The 19,056-nt window shown below is 37.4% G+C and overlaps 2 protein-coding genes and 2 long non-coding RNA genes across 14 annotated transcripts in view; 3 read left to right on the top strand and 1 right to left on the bottom strand.

The window, feature by feature from the left end:
• The window catches only part of USP33 (ubiquitin specific peptidase 33), a 77,012-nt gene extending 75,665 nt beyond the window's left edge, over window positions 1-1,347 (top strand). For 5 of the 7 annotated variants that reach the window (XM_036890228.2, XM_036890227.2, XM_036890231.2 and 2 more), the window contains exon 24: window positions 186-1,347. In XM_036890228.2, coding sequence (XP_036746123.1) covers window positions 186-343 — 158 coding nt within the window. In that variant the 3' untranslated portion in view covers window positions 344-1,347. The remainder of the gene's footprint in view (window positions 1-185) is intronic. The other 2 variants (XR_005025799.2, XR_005025798.2) reach the window with 1 other exon arrangement.
• A 3,422-nt stretch (window positions 1,348-4,769) lies between these two features.
• Window positions 4,770-7,746, bottom strand: LOC118914964 (uncharacterized). The gene is made up of 3 exons (XR_005025813.2): window positions 7,610-7,746; window positions 5,832-6,141; window positions 4,770-5,168 (listed from the first exon to the last, which is right to left on the bottom strand). It is a non-coding gene; the product is annotated as an uncharacterized LOC118914964 (long non-coding RNA).
• The window catches only part of ZZZ3 (zinc finger ZZ-type containing 3), a 140,232-nt gene continuing 128,615 nt past the window's right edge, over window positions 7,440-19,056 (top strand). For 2 of the 5 annotated variants that reach the window (XM_057500342.1, XM_036890332.2), the window contains exon 1: window positions 7,605-7,741. Coding sequence is in view for 1 of the 5 variants with exons in the window: in XM_057500341.1 (XP_057356324.1) it covers window positions 7,455-7,741 (287 nt within the window). In the remaining 4 variants the exon portion in view is untranslated. Of the gene's footprint in view, window positions 7,742-8,207; window positions 8,389-19,056 lie in introns of those variants that run through there. The other 3 variants (XM_057500341.1, XM_057500343.1, XM_036890333.2) reach the window with 3 other exon arrangements.
• LOC130683368 (uncharacterized) lies at window positions 8,404-14,577 on the top strand. The gene is made up of 2 exons (XR_008997039.1): window positions 8,404-9,071; window positions 10,644-14,577. It is a non-coding gene; the product is annotated as an uncharacterized LOC130683368 (long non-coding RNA).

Below are 19,056 nucleotides of genomic sequence, written 5' to 3'. Positions count from 1 at the left end.
ACTTTTTAAGACAGACCATAAAGTTTGCATCTTATAATAACAATATGGGCTGGTAATCTGAAGATTTGTGTTCCAAAAGTACTCAATTAGCCTATAGAATTCATGTTGGGGGTTACTTTATGGAAGTTTTTGCAATATGAATATGTACATTTGTAAGTATTCTTTGTATATACATTTAATTTTAGGAGCAGATTCTGGTCAGATTTCTGAAGAAACATGGAATTTTCTACAGTCTATATATGGTGGAGGCCCTGAAGTTATCTTACGACCTCCTGTTGTTCAGGTTGATAATGATGTACTACAAGCGGAAGAAAAAATTGAAGTAGAAACTCGGTCTTTGTAATTTTGAGGATATAGAGTTCTGATGAGAAATCATTTTCACTTCCCCTCACATATACACATGCAAAAACATTCCTAAAAGCATGTTTATTTTCTTGATTTTTAATATTTTATCTTATTCCTTCTTACTGGGCATTACGGAAGAATGTGATAAAATGTGTAATATACTACAGGTTGGTATATATGATGCTAGATAACTTACCATAAAGTCTTTTAGTGTAATATTTTTGAAAGATGAGGAGTAATTGTGATCATTTGGTAACCAGGTTTTCTTTTGATCTTTATACTACATGCAGATCCATAATATCCTTTGCAATTTTGTAAATACTTTTGCTTTGAAAACTGTTTCATTACCCTGAAACACTGTAACTCTGACCAATCTTTTCAGTTCTCCAAAAATCTAATTTATTTGTATAGTTCTGACATGGCTTCATACTATAAAGAGCCTATTTTAAATTGAGTGTAGTCAGAAAAATGTTAATTTCCTAAAGCTCAGGAAACTTTAGGGTGTCACTTCTTTTGCACTATAGCATATAAACTAGCATATTAGTATTTATAAAATGTCTTTTTGAATGTTTCAAGGTAGTTTGAGTAGAATTTGTGTCAGCAGATAACAGTAACTTATTGCCTCTTACACTGTAAAAAAGTTGAACTTCAATTCCTATAACCCTAGATACTATTCATTAATATTCAAAAAATTTAGAGTTAGTTTTAGGGCACTTTTTTGAGAGCATGAAGTATGGAATGTGTCAGTGAGGTTGTTGATAAAGCCACTTGCAAAATGATTTTTTAATGAAATGCATAATGTCTTTTTGAATAATATGGTATGCACTGATTTGCTTGATTATGTGATGTCAAATGTTTAAGTATATTCCAAGTACAAAAACAAACTGGATTACTTTGAGGATGCTGAATAGCATTCACGATGGCTTTTGTTTTGGTTGGGGCAGGTGCCACTAGCTAAAACAGTGTTGTTAAAATTAGTTCAATAAAAGTGATTTAAAAGTGTGTAACTTGGATATTGAATTTATTTGATAGGTATTAAGGGTGAAGGGTGTAAAGTTTGCTAATATTAAATCCTGTCATTTTTTGATCACAAGAATGCAAAAAAAGTCATTTGGTGTAGTATTTTAAGTTTTGCTTAATGAAATGAGCTTATTTATTAGCCATTAAGATCTATTTGAATTAAAAAAATAAATCTAGGTTTTAATTTTTCTTCCTCATAATAATACTGGGATCCTCTTCAACAATTGAATAATGTGCTGATCTAACTGCAAATCACCAGAATTTATTTCCTAAATACCAAGCATTACATTAATAAAAAAAATTTTATTTTGGTAGTGCTTTACTATTTGTGGTAAAGCTTGCCAGTTGTTAAATATTTATGATGTTTCAGGCACTCTGCTAAAGTGCTTAACTTCAATTTAATCCTCTTTACAACCCTATAACTTAGGCCAAGTTCCTTACACAAAGTCATACAGCAGAGAAGTGGTAGATAAGGGATACTCCAGCTGAAGTCAATGTAACTTCATACCAGGGCTCTCACTCCCTATATTATCTCCCAATGATTCTTTTGAAAAAGATTATAGTATTGTCACATTCATTAATAATAGCATTACTATATTCATAACAAAATTTGGAATATCATATGTGGTTTATTATATCAGAAATTTCCTTGAGTTTTGAAGCTACTCCCTCAGCTCTCAAAGGAAGGTTATCAGTTTGAATATACTTGTTACCATTTTGAAGGATTTCAGGTGAAGAGGTTAGGTAAGGAACTTTCTTTAGGGGGGAAAAAGGGCCATTGTTGAAAACTTTTAATAACACAACCACTACTAATCATTACTAGTGCTGAGTTCTTAGCAAATGTCAGGCACTAGGCTAAACATGTTTACATACCTATTAATGTGCCCAAGTACATAACATATTTACTGTCAGAATTCAAACCCAGATGTGTGTTTCCAAAAACGTATGCCTTTCTCAGAAGGAAATTTCCAATTAGAAAATCCAATGATTATTTCTCTGACAGCTATATCCTGAAACTTCCCTCTTTAAACTTGTACAGGGCTGCATTTTCCCGTGAATATCTGCCTACTGTATCTTCTCTCTACCTCTCTTGTTCTGGGTGTTGAATGACAATCTCTGTCATTCTACCTTTATACAGATATATTCTTTTATTTAGAGAGCTCATGCATTCACTTGCTTTCAATTACTACTTTTTAAGAAATGATTCCCAAGTGTATTTCACTACCCTTAATGTCTCTCCCAAATCTAGTCTGCAATTCTGCTAAATATTTCTACCCAGAGGTCAATCACCTAAACCTCAACAAGTTTGAACAGTAATGTAAGTAGTTACTAGGCATATGAGCTCCAGAGCCACAGTATAGCATTTGCTACAATAATGCTATATAACAAGCACAAGAACTCATTGGTATATAAAAACCTTTATTTTACGAGCCTGTGGAGTTCAGCCAATCAGGCTGTGGCTGATCTGAGAAGGGTTCACTCATGTATCTGCAATCAGTCGTGCGTTGGCCAGGCAGATCTGATGTTGGCTGGGCTCACTCATTTGTCTTAGGGTGGGTTGATATAGGATGACTTCTACTGAGATGCTTGGAGCATATTGGCTCAGTTTCTTGTGTCCTTTAGCAGGCTAATCCAGGCATGCTCTCTTGGTCATGGCCGGGAAGCAAGTTTTTAAACGTGTGTGTGTGTGTGTGTCCTGTACGTACGTGTGTGCGTGTGTCCTGTCTGCTACTGTTTCATTTTGTGTGTGTGTGTGTGTGTGTGTGTGTGTGTGTGTGTGTGTCCTGTCTGCTACTGTTTCATTGGCCAAAGCAAATCACATGGCAGAACTCAGAAACAATGGATTATATTACAATTAAGGCCATTAATGCTATCAATTTATAGTTAAATCGATTATATTTGAATACTGGCTGTGCCACTTACTAGCTTTGTGACTGTGGCAAGTTCTCTGACATCAGTTTGCTCACTTGAAAAATGAGTATTTACATCCTTGGATTGTGAAACGAAATGCTTTAAAAGGTATAAAGTGCATACTGAATGCACAGTATCTCCCCAATTTTAGCATAAATGAGTTCAGGACCTTAGAAATATATTTTTGTGCATTATTTTTCTTGCTTCTATTTTCCTGTTGCCTGAAGTTTTCCATTTTAACTCTATTCCACTCTATTTTACTAATTTTTTTGTAAGCCACCTAAGTGTCTAAAGAAGAAATAAGGTGTAATTTTAAAAAATACACCAAATAATGGGCATTTGTGGTGGTGTACAACAGTGTCTTCCCCACCACCAAAAGGATTTGTCTTGTTCATTCCCAATGCCTAACATCATAAGTGTGTGGCACAAAATAAGGTATCTGGCAAATTTGTCTAAAAATTTGTTTATGGCTTTTTCAAATTTCCTCCCTGGTTTTTGGTGGTATCTCTAGCCCAGTTATTTTATTATTATTTTTAGTGTTCTAGCCTCTTGTGTCTCCTCTATAGTTGTCACTTTTTCCCCTTGCCTCCAATGTCCCTTTCTCAGGATTTTGTTTTTCATTTTCAGCTCTTCTCTCTCTTTGTCCTCTCCCTGGATAATCTAAGCCCAGGATTCCAGTTAGTACTTATATGTTGAATACTCACAAATCTGTACTTTCAGTTCTGACCTGGAGCCTGCATCCCAGACATATAGTCAGCTGACTCTGGGCAGCTTTATTTGTATGAGTTACTTCAAATTCAGCATACTGTAACTGAATACATACTTCCCCCACTGCAAGCCTGCTCCTACTTCAGCATCTCCTATAGTGATGGGTGACATACCTCCATCTCCCCCGTCACCCAAGCCAGAACTCTAGACTCTCTTTTAACTTACCAACAAATGTTTTATCAGCTACCCAAATCTTGGAGATTCAGCCCCCAAAATATCTGAACACATATTTGGACACAACAGCATTCATCAAACCAGTCACTTATAATAGCATGAATGTAACACAGCCTCAATGTCCCCAAATAGAAAAATGGTTAAATTATATAACCATCTTTCGGGATTTATGTGAATATTTGATGACATGGAACATACGATCTAATGAAAGAAATTAGTGTATATTATTTCATATCAGATTTATAATGTATGCAGAAAAAAAGAAATGGCTCATCTCTGGACATAGCAACAGTGGTAGTTGTGTAAGTGAACAAAAAAGGTCTATCCTCACAGGGGGCTTTGCATCAACTCCTCTTTCTCTGGAATGTTTTTCCCATACTCTGCCTTACTAATTCCTCAGTCTGTATTCATACTTTGGGTCTTACTCAGCCTAAATGTTACTTCTTCAGGAATACCTCCTTTATCCTTCTATCTAAAAACTTTAGCACATATACTTTTGGGCATATTAACTTATTCCCATAGTGACCTATACTTTTCATTCATGGTACTTTGAATTTATGTGTGCAGTATTTGTACACTTATTACTTGAATATCAGCCTCCCTCCTGAAACTGCAGCCTTGGTTAAGAGTTGAGTCTATGCTTGCTTTGTTCACTATTATATCTCCAGCACTTTGTATAGATCCTGGCATGTTTATTGAAAGAATGAATGAAAAAACTACATCAATTGTTTTCTAAACATGTTTTGAGGCAGTGTCATACATGCCATGGTAAGAGACTGAGGGAGATGTCAGTGTTTGTGAATTCCCAGGTCATCTTTTATTTGGGTTAAGTATTGGATTCTGATGTAAGATTGTGTTTGTAAAAGGAATGCCAGTGCTTTGGGAAATATTGTACAAACCGCTGAATTAGATGACCTTGAAGTTTATTCCATCTTCGGTATTCTGTGATCCTAAAAGAAAATAACAAGGACCATAAGAGGGATAGATCATAATTAGGGAGTGGTCTTCACCAGCGAGGTGGGCAGTGGTTCCTTTTCCCAAAAGCAAGGAAGCTCCCCTTTCTCTCTTAGATAGTTGAGGATCTGAGGGGTTCTTAGTCCTTTCTCCTTGGCTAAGATCTACCCATAAGCCTAGGTTTTTCCTCCTTGGCTACCTTCTTTACCATCAGTGAACTTCGCCTTGCCTCTTTAGTGCTTGCTTCAAAGACCCCAGAGTCCAGCCACTCGGAGCTACTTGTCCTTCCCCTCTCACTTCCCACACAGTCTCATTTGTGCAGTTTTCTCAGCTGAGAATGGTCTTTTTTCTTTACTTTGCAAAGTCATGTTTAACTCCAATACCAACCCTTGTAAAAAAGCCGTTCCTAAGCCCTCCTGTTACTTTATATCTCTATGTAGAAGCTTTTTCTGTTCAAACGTGGACAAATTACCTAACATGTTTAAGCCTATTTTGTCATCAGAAAAAGTTTCACAGATTGGGTTTCCCAGAAAGCAAACTTCTACATGATTACTGTGCAGATTTATTAGGTAATGCTCTTGGGATCATCACTTGTGAGAGGGAAGGGAAGAACCGAGCAGAGGGAGAAGTTGAGCTGCAACACAGTCTTAATGGGATACCTCAGCTGATACAGGTTGTTCTGGAGATGGGAATGATCCATCAGAATTATCCTGAGTTGAAGTGAAAGGGCTGGGCATTCCAACATTCCTGTGATGGATACTGTTAATGGCTCTGAATCCATCAGTCATTGGGTGTGGCCTCCTTGGGAAGGGGTGTGACACTGGGTAATGCCAGAATGGGGCTGACAGCTGATGACTGTCCGTGGGCAACTCTCCCAGCTGCGTGTGTAATAAGTCCTTCATCCCTGAAAGGGACCTGAGAAGTGCATTTCAGTGCCCACCACTAATAGTATGAAGGATTGTTGGAAGCCTAAAATAGGAAGATATAAAAAGTACACAGCATTAATTCCTGACACATAGGACTGAAGAAACATGGTTATTATGGTTATTATAAATAGAATTTGGCTGTATAAGCATATAGAGCAAGGTAGGGAAATCTCATTTAGTTTTGTGCCTATAGTTTCTAGTATAGGGCCTGGAACCAATTAGGTGCAATACAAGCTTGCTCACGTGTGTGTGTGTGTGGCGGGGGGGGGGGGGGGGGGGCACCCTTTGTCTGATAGCAGATGTTACTTTGAACTTTCTCAACTAAAACAAATATGTCATTTCAATCACCTAATAACTTCTATTAGAAAAGAAGAGGCACATATACCCACTTGTCACTTGTCACAAGTTCCAAAGACAAGAAAACAAAAGCAATGACATAGTACTTGACTATTACAGAAAAACTCCAGTTAAAATGGCTTCTACCACCAAATTCTGTATTTTTGGAATATAATCTTCAACTTATAGACAGGGAAGGAGACTTAGCTCAGTTTTTCAAAGCTCATAAATGGTGAGATTGTTAATGTAACTATCAACCCAAAGGAACTATCTCCATCAATGTGCGTAGGGCTTTATTTTCCTACATGCTCAATATAGTTCATTGACATGTGTTAATATTTACTAAACACTGCTTTGTGCCAAACACAGGTCTGGGGATATAATAATAATGGCAAAAGTTACAAAGTCCCTGCCCTTAAAGATATCACACATTCTTGGTGGTGGGGACTGACGAGTAGTATCTGGAAATGTATCTGGAAGTGGTAAGTGTCACGAAGAAATAAGGTTAAAGAGGGTAACAGCAATGGTGCAAGTGTGCTTTTGGACAGAGTAGTCTGGAAGCCTCAGTTGGTCTTTGAGAAGCGAGCTGAAATACTGCACATCAGCGACTTAAAAGAAATGTGGAGGAAGTGTTTTAACCAGAGGCAGCAGCAAGCGCAAAGTGTCTACGTGGATCGAGCCTGCGTGCTGTAAACAGCCAGAAAGACAAAAGGGGTGAGCGAAGGGCCGTGCGGTTGGAAACGACGTAGGCAGGAGCAAATACAATATACACATACAGATACTTTCCTAGCCTGAGACCACACTGCTAATGGAGCTAGGATGTACAAATCTCTCAAGAGGCCACACAGGGCAGGATGAAGGGGATTCCCAACAGCGCGGTACAGGTACGCCTTTTCTCCCTGGGTAGTGCCAAGTTAGACAAGCCCAGGAGATGGACCGGTTCTTGCCCTCAGAAGACCAACCCTGGCCGAGTAGCAGGGTGGGGACGACCCGCAAGGGCGGACCTCTGCGGCCGCCGGCATGCAGACGCTGCACGGGCCGCGGTTACCAGCAGGCGGTGCAGTGAGCGCGCCTGCAACCACCGCCGCCCGCCCGTCCCAGCGAGGAGAAAGGAGGGGACCGGAAGGAGCCGCTGCTGCTGCGGGAAGTGGCAGGAGCGGGAGGCGGGGACCCACCTGGAAGCGCCGCGGCGCCGCTGTTGAGCTTCCTGCAGCGGCCACCCGAGCAAGTGCCGTGGCGGGGGCGGGGAACGGCCACGGCGGCGGCGCCTTCGCGAGCTGCTCGTGGCGCCTGACCCCGTGTGAAAGGTGAGCAGAACCTCGGGCACGTGGTGGGGGCTAAACGCGGGGGAGGGTGGATGGAAGAGGAGAGAACCCGCGGCACCATCGGCTCAGGGACCCGGATTTGGAGCGAGCGCTGGGAGGGGGTGGGCGGTAGGCGGTGGCGGCGGCGGCGAAGCCCCCACGTGGGGCGGGGGTGCGCGTTCACGTATGCGCTGGCGAAAGGGGGCGGGGAGGGCTCTTGAGGGCTACGAGTGCGCGCCCGTTCAGCCGCGGTCCACGTGACTGGCACGCCGAGAATCGGCTTCCACGTGACAGGCAGGGAGGCTGACCGAGGCTGAGTGATGCTGTGTCGAGGTAGTATAACCGTGGTCATCGGCGGTTTTAGGCTTGTCTGCCTGTTTTCTTCTCTACTAGGGGGAATAGGATGAGAAATATAAGGCGGAAAAGACTTCCTGCTCTTTCTCATCTTCTCCAGTCCGTTAATGAAGCACTTAGGTTCCGAAATACTTTTCTCTGTACCGCCATGTTGGTGTTCGAGGAAGCTCGCGAGAGCTACTGGCCTGGTATCGCGAGATCCCTCTACTCTCGCGGGAGCTTGTTGGCAGAGCAGTTGTCCTGGACGGCGGATCCTTGGGTTCCGGGGGCCTGGGACCCGCAACTCTTTTTACAAGGCAAGTTGTTTAGGGAGGGGCCAGGACCGAGTGCCTCTTGGTGCCGGGAGACGTGCTGTGTCAGCTTCCTGTAGTCCTGAAGGGAATACATTGCCCTCAATGAGGCGAAACGGTTCTTCTCCCCAACCCCCCTGCGGGCGCTCCGCCACCTGCAGAAGCGTGTGCATCCCCCCGTCCGGGCTCCTTCCCCCGCTCGGAGATCATTCCGCTCCCGCCCCACTCACTGAAAGTCCGGAGCCTGCTTGTGCAGACTGGACGACTCTTGGATACCTTACTTTGAAACATTCTTGTCAGTTTTTCCTCTTGTTGCCATTTTCGACATAATTTCAGTCCTGTTAACCATTCTTAGCTTGTTCTGCTGCAGTACCTTCTCCGCTGGTCATTCTCAGACGCTTAAAACACAGCGCCTTCCATTAATTTATTTTTCCTGGGCATCATTTACTCCCACTTACTTGGTAATCGGTAACTTCCCCATCACGCTTACTTTGTATTTACAATAACTTTTGGCAGTATTTGGAGGGGCCCCTGATGTTCCTGACAGTTTCTGATGTCAGAAAAAATAGTTCTTTTAATCTTTTTGTATGTGACTATTAACTCATAATTATCGATAAGATTTCGATTACTGTGTTACAGGGTTCCATCGTTGATGTTCAGGGATGGTTGTTTGAGATTACATATTTAAGGTAATAGTGGAATGTTTTAAGTCATACTTTTAATTAAAAGCAAATTCCTCATTAACTTTAGTAAAGTTTGAGTTCAATTTTTCCATAAATGAGCTTAACAAAATTAATTTTCTCCACCTTTCCAATGTCTTGTCAAAAATGAACGGATAGAGCACTTTTTTTTTTCATATTCTAGAGCAGTCTTTGGATTTATTAAGTAGTACTAGTGGGGAGTTAATTAAAAACGAATCAGATAACTAAGTAATCCATTCATAATTTTTTTAAGCCACAGAAGTATTTGCATCTATACTTAATAGAGAGAAGTATGTAGAATAAAGTGTTCGCCGTTACTCTCTACCACGTTGCCGTCCTCAGTCTTAACATCTCTGTAACCGCGTTTAGCGGTAGCCGTTTATTCCAGGTATTTTCCATGTATTCTTTTTTTTTTGGAAACGAACAGGAGGAAGTGTAGAGTTGTTATTTTATGATCACTATCAATTGGTAACAATTTTTCTATTCAATTAAAGTTTTATTTAGTGATAATGCCTTTTGTCTTATATGCATACTTAAAAAAAATTGTACAGATTTTGTTATCGTTTAGTTTAGTGAAAATACCTTAATAGCATTTTGCGTTAGAGATTTAATATATTAGTAGCTTTGTACACAGTCCATGTAAAATACGGTTTAAAGAAAGGTGTCACTTGAGTTTTGTATTTTTATGTTTAATATTTGTTTTATATTTACCCAACTCTGTTAACATGTTTGTATTTTATGGTATGTATTATAAGCTGAAACCAAGTATGTATGTAGGAGTTTTCAAAAGTTTAAAGTTATCAAATAGTTCTGACCAATTTAGTGAGCTCAACTGGAGAGTGGTAGATGTATCAGTAGTTAATATATTTACTCAGAAGTTGCTAAGCAGCATTTTGTGATTGTTGTTTTTGTACTTTTTTACCCAAAACCTACCAGCAATATTATTTATCAGATCTGTCACATAAAAGTGTCCGTTATTCTTTGTCAGTGTGGTTTTCTGTTGTAATAGTTAAAAAGGATTGTTGGGGAATAAAAGTGAATGTTGAGAGGTGTGACGCGGGAAAGTGGAAAAACAGTCATGGGAGTATAGGTTGATGATGAAATAGAACTGGACTAGTTGCAGAGAAAAAAGAATGGTAGAAGTTTGACAGAGCCATAGAATAGGCAGACTCATGATGGTTGGAGACCAGAATTTGGAATCAGTATCTGAGGCAATTTTCACCCTCTTAAATAAAATTTTTAGGCAGTTTTCAGTCCACCTCAAAAATTGCTTGATATCTCCTGTCAAAAAGTCAGCAACTGAAGTTGATATTTAATTGAAACCCTCTTAGGTAAAGCCCTCTTGTTAAATAATATTTTGTGGAGAACATTTTACTATTTTTAGAAGTCGGAAATTGTGAAAATGACCATAGAGTCAAAGGTCATAGTTCTATAATGGTCTTTAAGGCAAGTCTATTTACAAAAATTTGCTTGGTAATTGAGCCATTGGTAGTTCACGTGTGCGTCTGATCCTCACAATAATACATGTTCCTTATTCTTACAACTTTGTTTTATAAACAGTTCTTGGCAGTGAACCTTGGGAATTACCTGTCTTCTACAAACACTAAATTGTCTGAGGTATTGGGTACAATATACTGAGAAAAGCCGAGGAAGAGGAGAAGTGTATCTTACATGATTTGAATTTGCTTCAATAAAACTTAAATAACCAAGATATTTTATTTTCCTTTTTCTCAATTACTGTCAACTAAGTGATCTATGAGAGCTAATGAGCATCAGTGATCAGAGGAACTTAATAAGCGATAATACTGATTTGTCCTCATTTGGGTTTTTTAAAGGTCTGACACAGTGCTAATTTCTATAGACCTGTAACTTTGTAAACTACAGTATAATCCCTATGTTACATCTAATTATATCAAGAATATAATTTTATTTCTCACCTCTTCTTCAAACAGTGGCCAAGAGAGATTACAGTACATTACCAGTCCAGAAATGTCAATGAAACTATTTTGTATGTGCTTCTTAAAAAAATCGATCTGATTTCATAAAAATTCAGTTTGGATTTAACTACAAGAAATATTTACTGGAACACTTTTTGATTTTTAAAGTAGTATTTAGTATAGATGTGGTCACACTGTGGTGTAAATTTCTGAAGTTAATACTTTGATAATAACTGTGATCATACTTTAAAAGCTATCCGTAAATATTTCCTCAAGTCCTGGGTCTTGACTTCTAAAACTGAAAGTATGGACTTTGCTATTTTATTTGAATTTGACCTCACCTCTTTCTGTTTTTCATTTCTTTTTTTACTGTTCTTTCTCATTTACATAGGTAGTTTTTGTCTTATCAGAGACAGGTTGAGTAACTCTCCTTGAGGAGGCTCTCAAACTTTCAGTTATTATCATTATTTTGGAACTCCCATATATTTATAAGTTGTAGTCAGTAATTCAACAGACATTTTTTGAGTGCTAGTGATCTTAGCCATTTGCAATAGCAGGAGTCTTGAATTCAGCCTTAAAAATAACTACAACAAGCCTGTTGTCCTTATGCAGTAACTAATTGGAGTAAATTAAAATTTGTAACCCCAACAGGATTGGTTATCTGATTTTTTTTTAGTTCGTCTATAAGAATCCACAGGGCTGACCATTAGAGTAGGCACACTGATGGTTGAATTGTCATTTTTTCAAGGGAAAGGGAAGAAAAGCTATTAAAAATCAGATGGAACTATGGAAGAATAGTTTTTTAAGGCCAGTATATAAAGACATAGACCTATAATCATTGACTTATAAAGGAATCAGAATGTTTTAGAGCAGTGTAGTACATGGTGTGTCATAGTAATAACCTCAGTCATAAATGAACTTTATTACTGTGTTTAAGAAAGTATGAAATTGTTGTCTTTTTAAAAGATTGTTACATTTTCAAAAGCTTTGTTAATGCATTTACGTTTTCTAGAAAATTCACGTAACTCATCTGATATAAATAAAAATCCTGTTGTTATGTATGGAATTTCCTTTGTTTTACTTTACTGCTTTTATCTACTTCCTTATTTAATATTTTAAAGGATTACCTACCAATAAATGCTCTTATTATATTTAATGTTGTACGTTAGTAGTAAAAAACCAGTTATCTAAAGACCAGCACCTTTGTTGATAAAGGAATTTACAAAGAGATAATTAGCATTAGTAGATGACCTGTCTGTATGATTTCTACAGTTTTGAACCTTGATACTGAATCTCTACCCTTACCACAGCTGAGTATCCTGAAGTGAGAAATGTTTCACTTTGTAATGTTTTTTCTTTGTTGCATTGCTTGCCACCTTCTCTTTTAATATGTTTTTTCAATTTATGCTCCTTTCAGTGGTAGAGTGATGGCAGATAGTATTTGGCTTAGGGATAAAGTGCGTGTATGTGTGTGTTTTAATGATTTTAATGGCTAGCTTGAGAATTTTAATTCTTGGGAAATAATATAGCCATATTAATACTTAGTTAATATTTCTTCCATTACTTTAATATTTATCTTTTATGTACTTGCAGATAAAACATGTATTTTATTTCGTGTCCTTCGTTTTAACCTAATGTTAGGTTACATATTCCCATTCCCACAATGAATCTTCATAACCATCACTATAAATAGTAGTATGATGTTCCATCTTTAGAAGATGTAGCAGTCCCCATTCTAATTTTTTTTTTGGTGTGTGTGTGTGTGTATAAAACAGTATGAAGAGCATCTATACACAAGATGCTTCTGTATATAGTATTTTATTCTAGTATATTATCAGAAATGATTTTAGGTACATTTTCAAAAGCCTTTAGAAAACATTGTCAGAGTATTTATCAAAGGAACCAGTGGTTATTCATTTTGGAGTGGCTGTTCTGTACCTCAGCATTAAGTATTACTTACAGAAACTCAGTAGGGTGTATGTCATGTCACTTAAGATTACTATCGAGGTGAAACATTATGCTTAATAGATGTATTTGTTAATTAAGATAGCTTTTTAAAAATTACTGTAATAAAATATTTTAACCTAATTTTGTTCTCCTAAACTTCTGAAATTCCTCCTCCAGAAATGTAATAAATAATATTGGTTTAATACTGTTTCAGTTTTTCTAAGTTATATTTAAATAAACTTTTACCTCATCTGGCATTGGTGTGTGGTGAAGTGAGAATCTGTTTTCCTCCATATTGTAATTGTTTCAACTCTATTTGTTAAATAATCCTTTATTTTCCAACTGTTTTGTTATGCTTCATTTTGACATTTTAAATTGTTTATTTTTATCCCCAATTTAAAAAAAACTAGTATTGTTTTTTTAGATACTTCTTATAACATGTTGAATATCTTTTGTCTGGTTTCTTTTTATTGTGTGTGTTTTCTTATTGATTTTAAAGGAAAACTTTATAAGTTGAGGGTAATAAAGCTCATTCTGTACAAAAACAATGCTTTATAATTCCTTTCTTGTCAGTCAAAATTTGAAATACTCTTTTCCCTTACCCCAGAATTTAGTAGGATTAAATGAAGCAATTTCTTCTTTCTTGAATGGATAGAATAATGAAACTACTTAAATAAGAGTACAGTCCTGGGGCTATGAAGAGAAAAACTGGTAGATTGCGTGAAATCAGAGAAATAAACTTCGAAGATCAGCAGTTTAGGATGTGTGCTTAAGGTGTTTTCATTATTAAATGATAATATACAACTTGACATGATTGATATGCCTCTCGTATATTTAATGAAAAAGTGCTACATGGCAGTTGTAGGACTCAAGTTACAATTACAGTGTTTCTCTTCTTTAGCTGTTAGGAAAGGCATGGCAAGGTGGTGCATTTTCTGAAATTTAATAATGAATAATCAAACTCCAGATGAGCATTAGTAAGGGCATTCATGCCAAGAACATTTTTAATATTGAAAGTTCCTACTGTTCATTAAAGTGTGTTTTTTTCTTTAAGAAATAATTATTGAAGATCTTGCAGTATCTTTTTCTAAAAATGAGGTATTTATACTTATATTTGAGAACTGGTGGCCTTAAAGTTAATATTTTATTACATAATGACTAATACCCTTGTTTACAGATTGGTATGATTACATTAATGCTAGGACAAAAAACCAGATTAACTGTGTGTGAAGCCATAATAAATATTTGGAAACACATGTGTCCTGGGCTTGGGGATCACATAAAGAGAATTACAGGTGAAGAATTCAGTTTGATTAAATTTCTTTCTGCCTTGGATTAGGATTAGAGTAAAAGGGATTAGAACATAATTTATGCCTTTTATTTGTATTAGAATTCTGCTACCCCTTAAAGGATGAGTTGATTTAGCAAAATGGCACTTAAGTGGTCCAGGAAATAGCAGTTGTTAATTGTATTCTTCACGTATTTGCCCTCCTTACTACTAGTATTTTTTAATTGGTCAGAAGTTTAAAGAAAACAGGTCATACAGTTTGTATATGCTTCTCCATAAGAAAGCTGATATATGTGTTTCATAAATAAAGCAAAATAATTATTTGGCTTGGCTGTATTATGGAGGTACCAACAATTTTTTTCTCCTGAACAAGGTGTGTGTGTGTGTGTGTGTGTGTAGGTACCAACAATTTTTTTTCTCCTGAACAAGATGTGTGTGTGTGTGTAGGTACCAACAATTTTTTTTCTCCTGAACAAGATGTGTGTGTGTGTGTGTGTGGAGGTACCAACAATTTTTTTTCTCCTGAACAAGGCGTGTGTGTGTGTGTGTGTGTGTGTGTGGGTACCAACAATTTTTTTCTCCTGAACAAGGCGTGTGTGTGTGTGTGTGTGTGTAGGTACCAACAATTTTTTTCTCCTGAACAAGGTGTGTGTGTGTGTGTGTGTGTGTGTGTAGGTACCAACAATTTTTTTTCTCCTGAACAAGATGTGTGTGTGTGTGTAGGTACCAACAATTTTTTTCTCCTGAACAAGGCGTGTGTGTGTGTGTGTGTGTGTGTGTGTGGGTACCAACAATTTTTTTCTCCTGAACAAGGCGTGTGTGTGTGTGTGTGTGTAGGTACCAACAATTTTTTTTCTCCTGAACAAGGCGTGTGTGTGTGTGTGTGTGTGTGTGTGTGTGTAGGTACCAACAATTTTTTTCTCCTGAACAAGATGTGTGTGTGTGTGTGTGTGTGTGTAGGTACCAACAATTTTTTTCTCCTGAACAAGATGTGTGTGTGTGTGTGTGTGTGTAGGTACCAACAATTTTTTTCTCCTGAACAAGATGTGTGTGTGTGTGTGTGTGTGTGTGTGTGTGTGTGTAGGTACCAACAATTTTTTTTCTCCTGAACAAGATGTGTGTGTGTGTGTAGGTACCAACAATTTTTTTCTCCTGAACAAGGCGTGTGTGTGTGTGTGTGTGTGTGTGTGTGTGTGTGGGTACCAACAATTTTTTTCTCCTGAACAAGGCGTGTGTGTGTGTGTGTGTGTAGGTACCAACAATTTTTTTCTCCTGAACAAGGTGTGTGTGTGTGTGTGTGTGTGTAGGTACCAACAATTTTTTTTCTCCTGAACAAGGCGTGTGTGTGTGTGTGTGTGTGTGTGTGTGTGTGTGTGTGTGTGTAGGTACCAACAATTTTTTTTCTCCTGAACAAGGCGTGTGTGTGTGTGTGTGTGTGTGTGTGTGTGTGTGTAGGTACCAACAATTTTTTTCTCCTGAACAAGATGTGTGTGTGTGTGTGTGTGTGTGTAGGTACCAACAATTTTTTTCTCCTGAACAAGATGTGTGTGTGTGTGTGTGTGTGTGTGTGTGTGTGTGTGTGTGTGTGTAGGTACCAACAATTTTTTTCTCCTGAACAAGATGTGTGTGTGTGTGTGTGTGTGTGTGTGTGTGTGTAGGTACCAACAATTTTTTTCTCCTGAACAAGATGTGTGTGTGTGTGTGTGTGTGTGTGTAGGTACCAACAATTTTTTTTCTCCTGAACAAGGCGTGTGTGTGTGTGTGTGTGTGTGTGTGTGTGTGGGTACCAACAATTTTTTTCTCCTGAACAAGGCGTGTGTGTGTGTGTGTGTGTGTGTGTGTAAGTACCAACAATTTTTTCTCCTGAACAAGGTGTGTGTGTGTGTGTGTGTGTGTGTGTGTGTGGAGGTACCAACAATTTTTTTCTCCTGAACAAGGTGTGTGTGTGTGTGTGTGTGTGTGTGTGTGTACCTGTAATTCTTAGTCTGAATTGTCTCCACTAAATGCAAGTTTTAAATGTTTTTATTAATGTTTCATTTCCTGAGAGAGATTTATTTCTCCTTCCCTGCTTTAAAAAAAATTAAATGATTAAAGTATAATACATAAAGAGAGTTCTTACAAGTGTACAATACAGTTCAGTGAATTTTCACAATGTGAACCCACCTGTGCAATCATTACTAAGAAGCAGAACATTATCAAAACCTCAGATAATGTCCACTGTTCTGGTCATCTGTCCCCTCTGCATAGGAAACCACTATTTTGATAACTGGTATCAAAGAATGATTTTGCCTGCTTTTGAACTTTAATTTCCTTTATAAATATTATTGCATCATACCCTCTTTTGATATGAGTAACTGGAGAAAGCCTCAGTCTAATTTATGCCTGGAGATCTGAGTACTTAGACATTTTTCTTATGGCATTCATAATTTTCAAGAACTCTTAGAAGGGAATATCAAAAGCTTTTTTTTGCTTTCAGACTGGGAGACCCTTATGTTTTAGTGTTACTGGGGAAACAGGATACTTTTAATTTCTGTCATTGTCCTATGACAGAACCTAAGTTTTTTCCTTTTTTCACTTAAAAATTCTGTTTTTGAAAGTTTGGTTATAACATTCCTTGCCAGCTAATGGCTTCTTGGACTTTTATCCTTTGACTTGGCAGCTTTTCTTTTCATTCTTCAAATTCTTTTCAAGCAGTGATTCCCATTCTAATTTTTATGACAGACACCCTGTGGTATTCTCTGTTATTTCAAAGAAACTTTTAAAATACTTATATTTATGAACAGTACAACTTTGTGATGTGCCTATTATAAAATCAAATTATAGGCTGCTAAAAAAATTGAGAATCTACGAATTCTACCTAGTATATCCCTCTTCCGATTGGCTTCCAGCGTAAGTTCAACTTTATCAGAAATTCTCCCCTTGTTTTTCTACCCCTCCATTTCACTTTTTTAATGTTAAAGAGAGGCATAGGGAAAGATACAATACCGTGTTCTTGGACATAATTTTTTTTTTTCGTGGAAGATACACTTAATTTTTTTTTATAAATGAATTTTGGTTACTACTAGTTAAGTTACTGTCAAGTAATTGTTAGGGCAGGAATATTATAAATGACCTAGAGCTTCTGAAAATCATAATTTGTTCAAGAGTAACATGTATCTACATTTTGGATTCAAGTGATTTAATTTGCTGAGCTTTTGTGGAAGTTAAATGTTATGCAAAGTTTTACCTTAATTTCTAAAGTTTTCTTTTTGCCTGGAGATTTTAAATGTCGGACTTTGGGGGACCATCATGTTATAGGGAGGACATTATCTCTTGAAGAATGGAGAGTGAGTAACTTACAAGTAACAGTTATAAAGTTACCACTAACTTTGATAAATGCTGTTCTTAACTTGGCTAAGGAGTTAGGACATTTTCCAGTTTGACCTAAGCCACATGTATAGGTACTTTTCTTTTTATACTTAGCAAAATTTCACCAAGGAAATTCTGATTCATTTGAAACTATAAGGCAGTGGTTCTAAAAATTTAAGAGCATGTGTTAATCACCCGGAAAGGTTGTTCTATGTTTTTTTTTAAAGAAATAATGGATAGCTCCCCATCCCCACCAGAGTTTCAGATTTAATAGGTCAGGAGCACATTGAGAACGGATACTAGGGTATAGTCAGGGCATCTACATTTAAACAATTTAGCCCCATATGTGATTCTGATGTACATCCTACCTGAGAACCCTTAAGCAGTAGTTCTCAAAATATGGTTCCTGGAATAGCAGTGTTAACATCACTTCGGAACCTGTTACAAATGCAAATTCTCTCAAACTGTGGGTAGAACCTGGAAATCTATGTTTTAAACTAATCCTTCAAATGATTTTGAAGTGTGCCAAAGTTTGAGAACCATCCTTGTAAATTGTGTGTCCTTCCTTAGCACCTCTCTGGTAACCTTTCTAATGAGTCCCACCCATACTTTACCAATAACAGAATCTCATTTTAACTAGATTCCCAGGCAGCTCAGATGTATGTTGAAGATTGTGAAGGGCTCCTCTAGGTGATATTTAAAACTATTATTAAATAAGTACTAATAAAATTTGCTGAACATTTGCTGGTGGTAGACACATATAAATTCTGTATTCATTATCAATTAGTCTTCACAGCAACCTGGTAGAATGGTTGCTGTTATCTCTAATATGCAAATGAGCAAGTTAAAGCAGAGAAGTTAAGTATCTTGCTGTGTCTCACAGGTATGGCCATGTGCAGGGTTTGGAATATGAACCTAAGCATTCAGACTCTGCTTTTGGAGTTTGAGGTGTTATCAGGACCATTTTTGTGCATATGCTGAAATGCACATGGTTCAGCACCATGGTATATAGTAATTTTTTGGTAACAGTGACATTTGAGTTTTCTTTAGGCTCTTACTCAAGGACAGTTTTTGCTAAAATACTGTGTTTTAGACACAAAATCAGAATTGGAAGTAGCAGTGATTTGAATACTTTAGTCTTTAAGAAATAGAAGTCCCTTAAATTTATTCAAGACATTATTTATCCAAACTGTTTCCTTACACATTTTGTTTTTGTGTGTAATTTTAGTAGGACAGTTCTTTTTGGTTAGTGTTCTGCACAGTGATAAGTGTCATATATTCAGGGACTGTATTTGTTTAGTATTAAAGGGGATGACAGTGTAGTTTTTTAAACTTTTTTAAAAAATCATTTATATATAATTACATGAACAACATTATGGTTACCAGACTCCCCCTATTATCAAGTCCCCACCACATCCCCATTACAGTCACTGTCCATCAGCATAGTAAGATG

This window comes from Manis pentadactyla, chromosome 4 (genome assembly GCF_030020395.1).
Source record: "Manis pentadactyla isolate mManPen7 chromosome 4, mManPen7.hap1, whole genome shotgun sequence".
Taxonomy (NCBI): domain Eukaryota; kingdom Metazoa; phylum Chordata; class Mammalia; order Pholidota; family Manidae; genus Manis; species Manis pentadactyla.
Note: the sequence above shows the minus strand (reverse complement) of the source record. Positions and strands in the feature narration are given on the sequence as shown.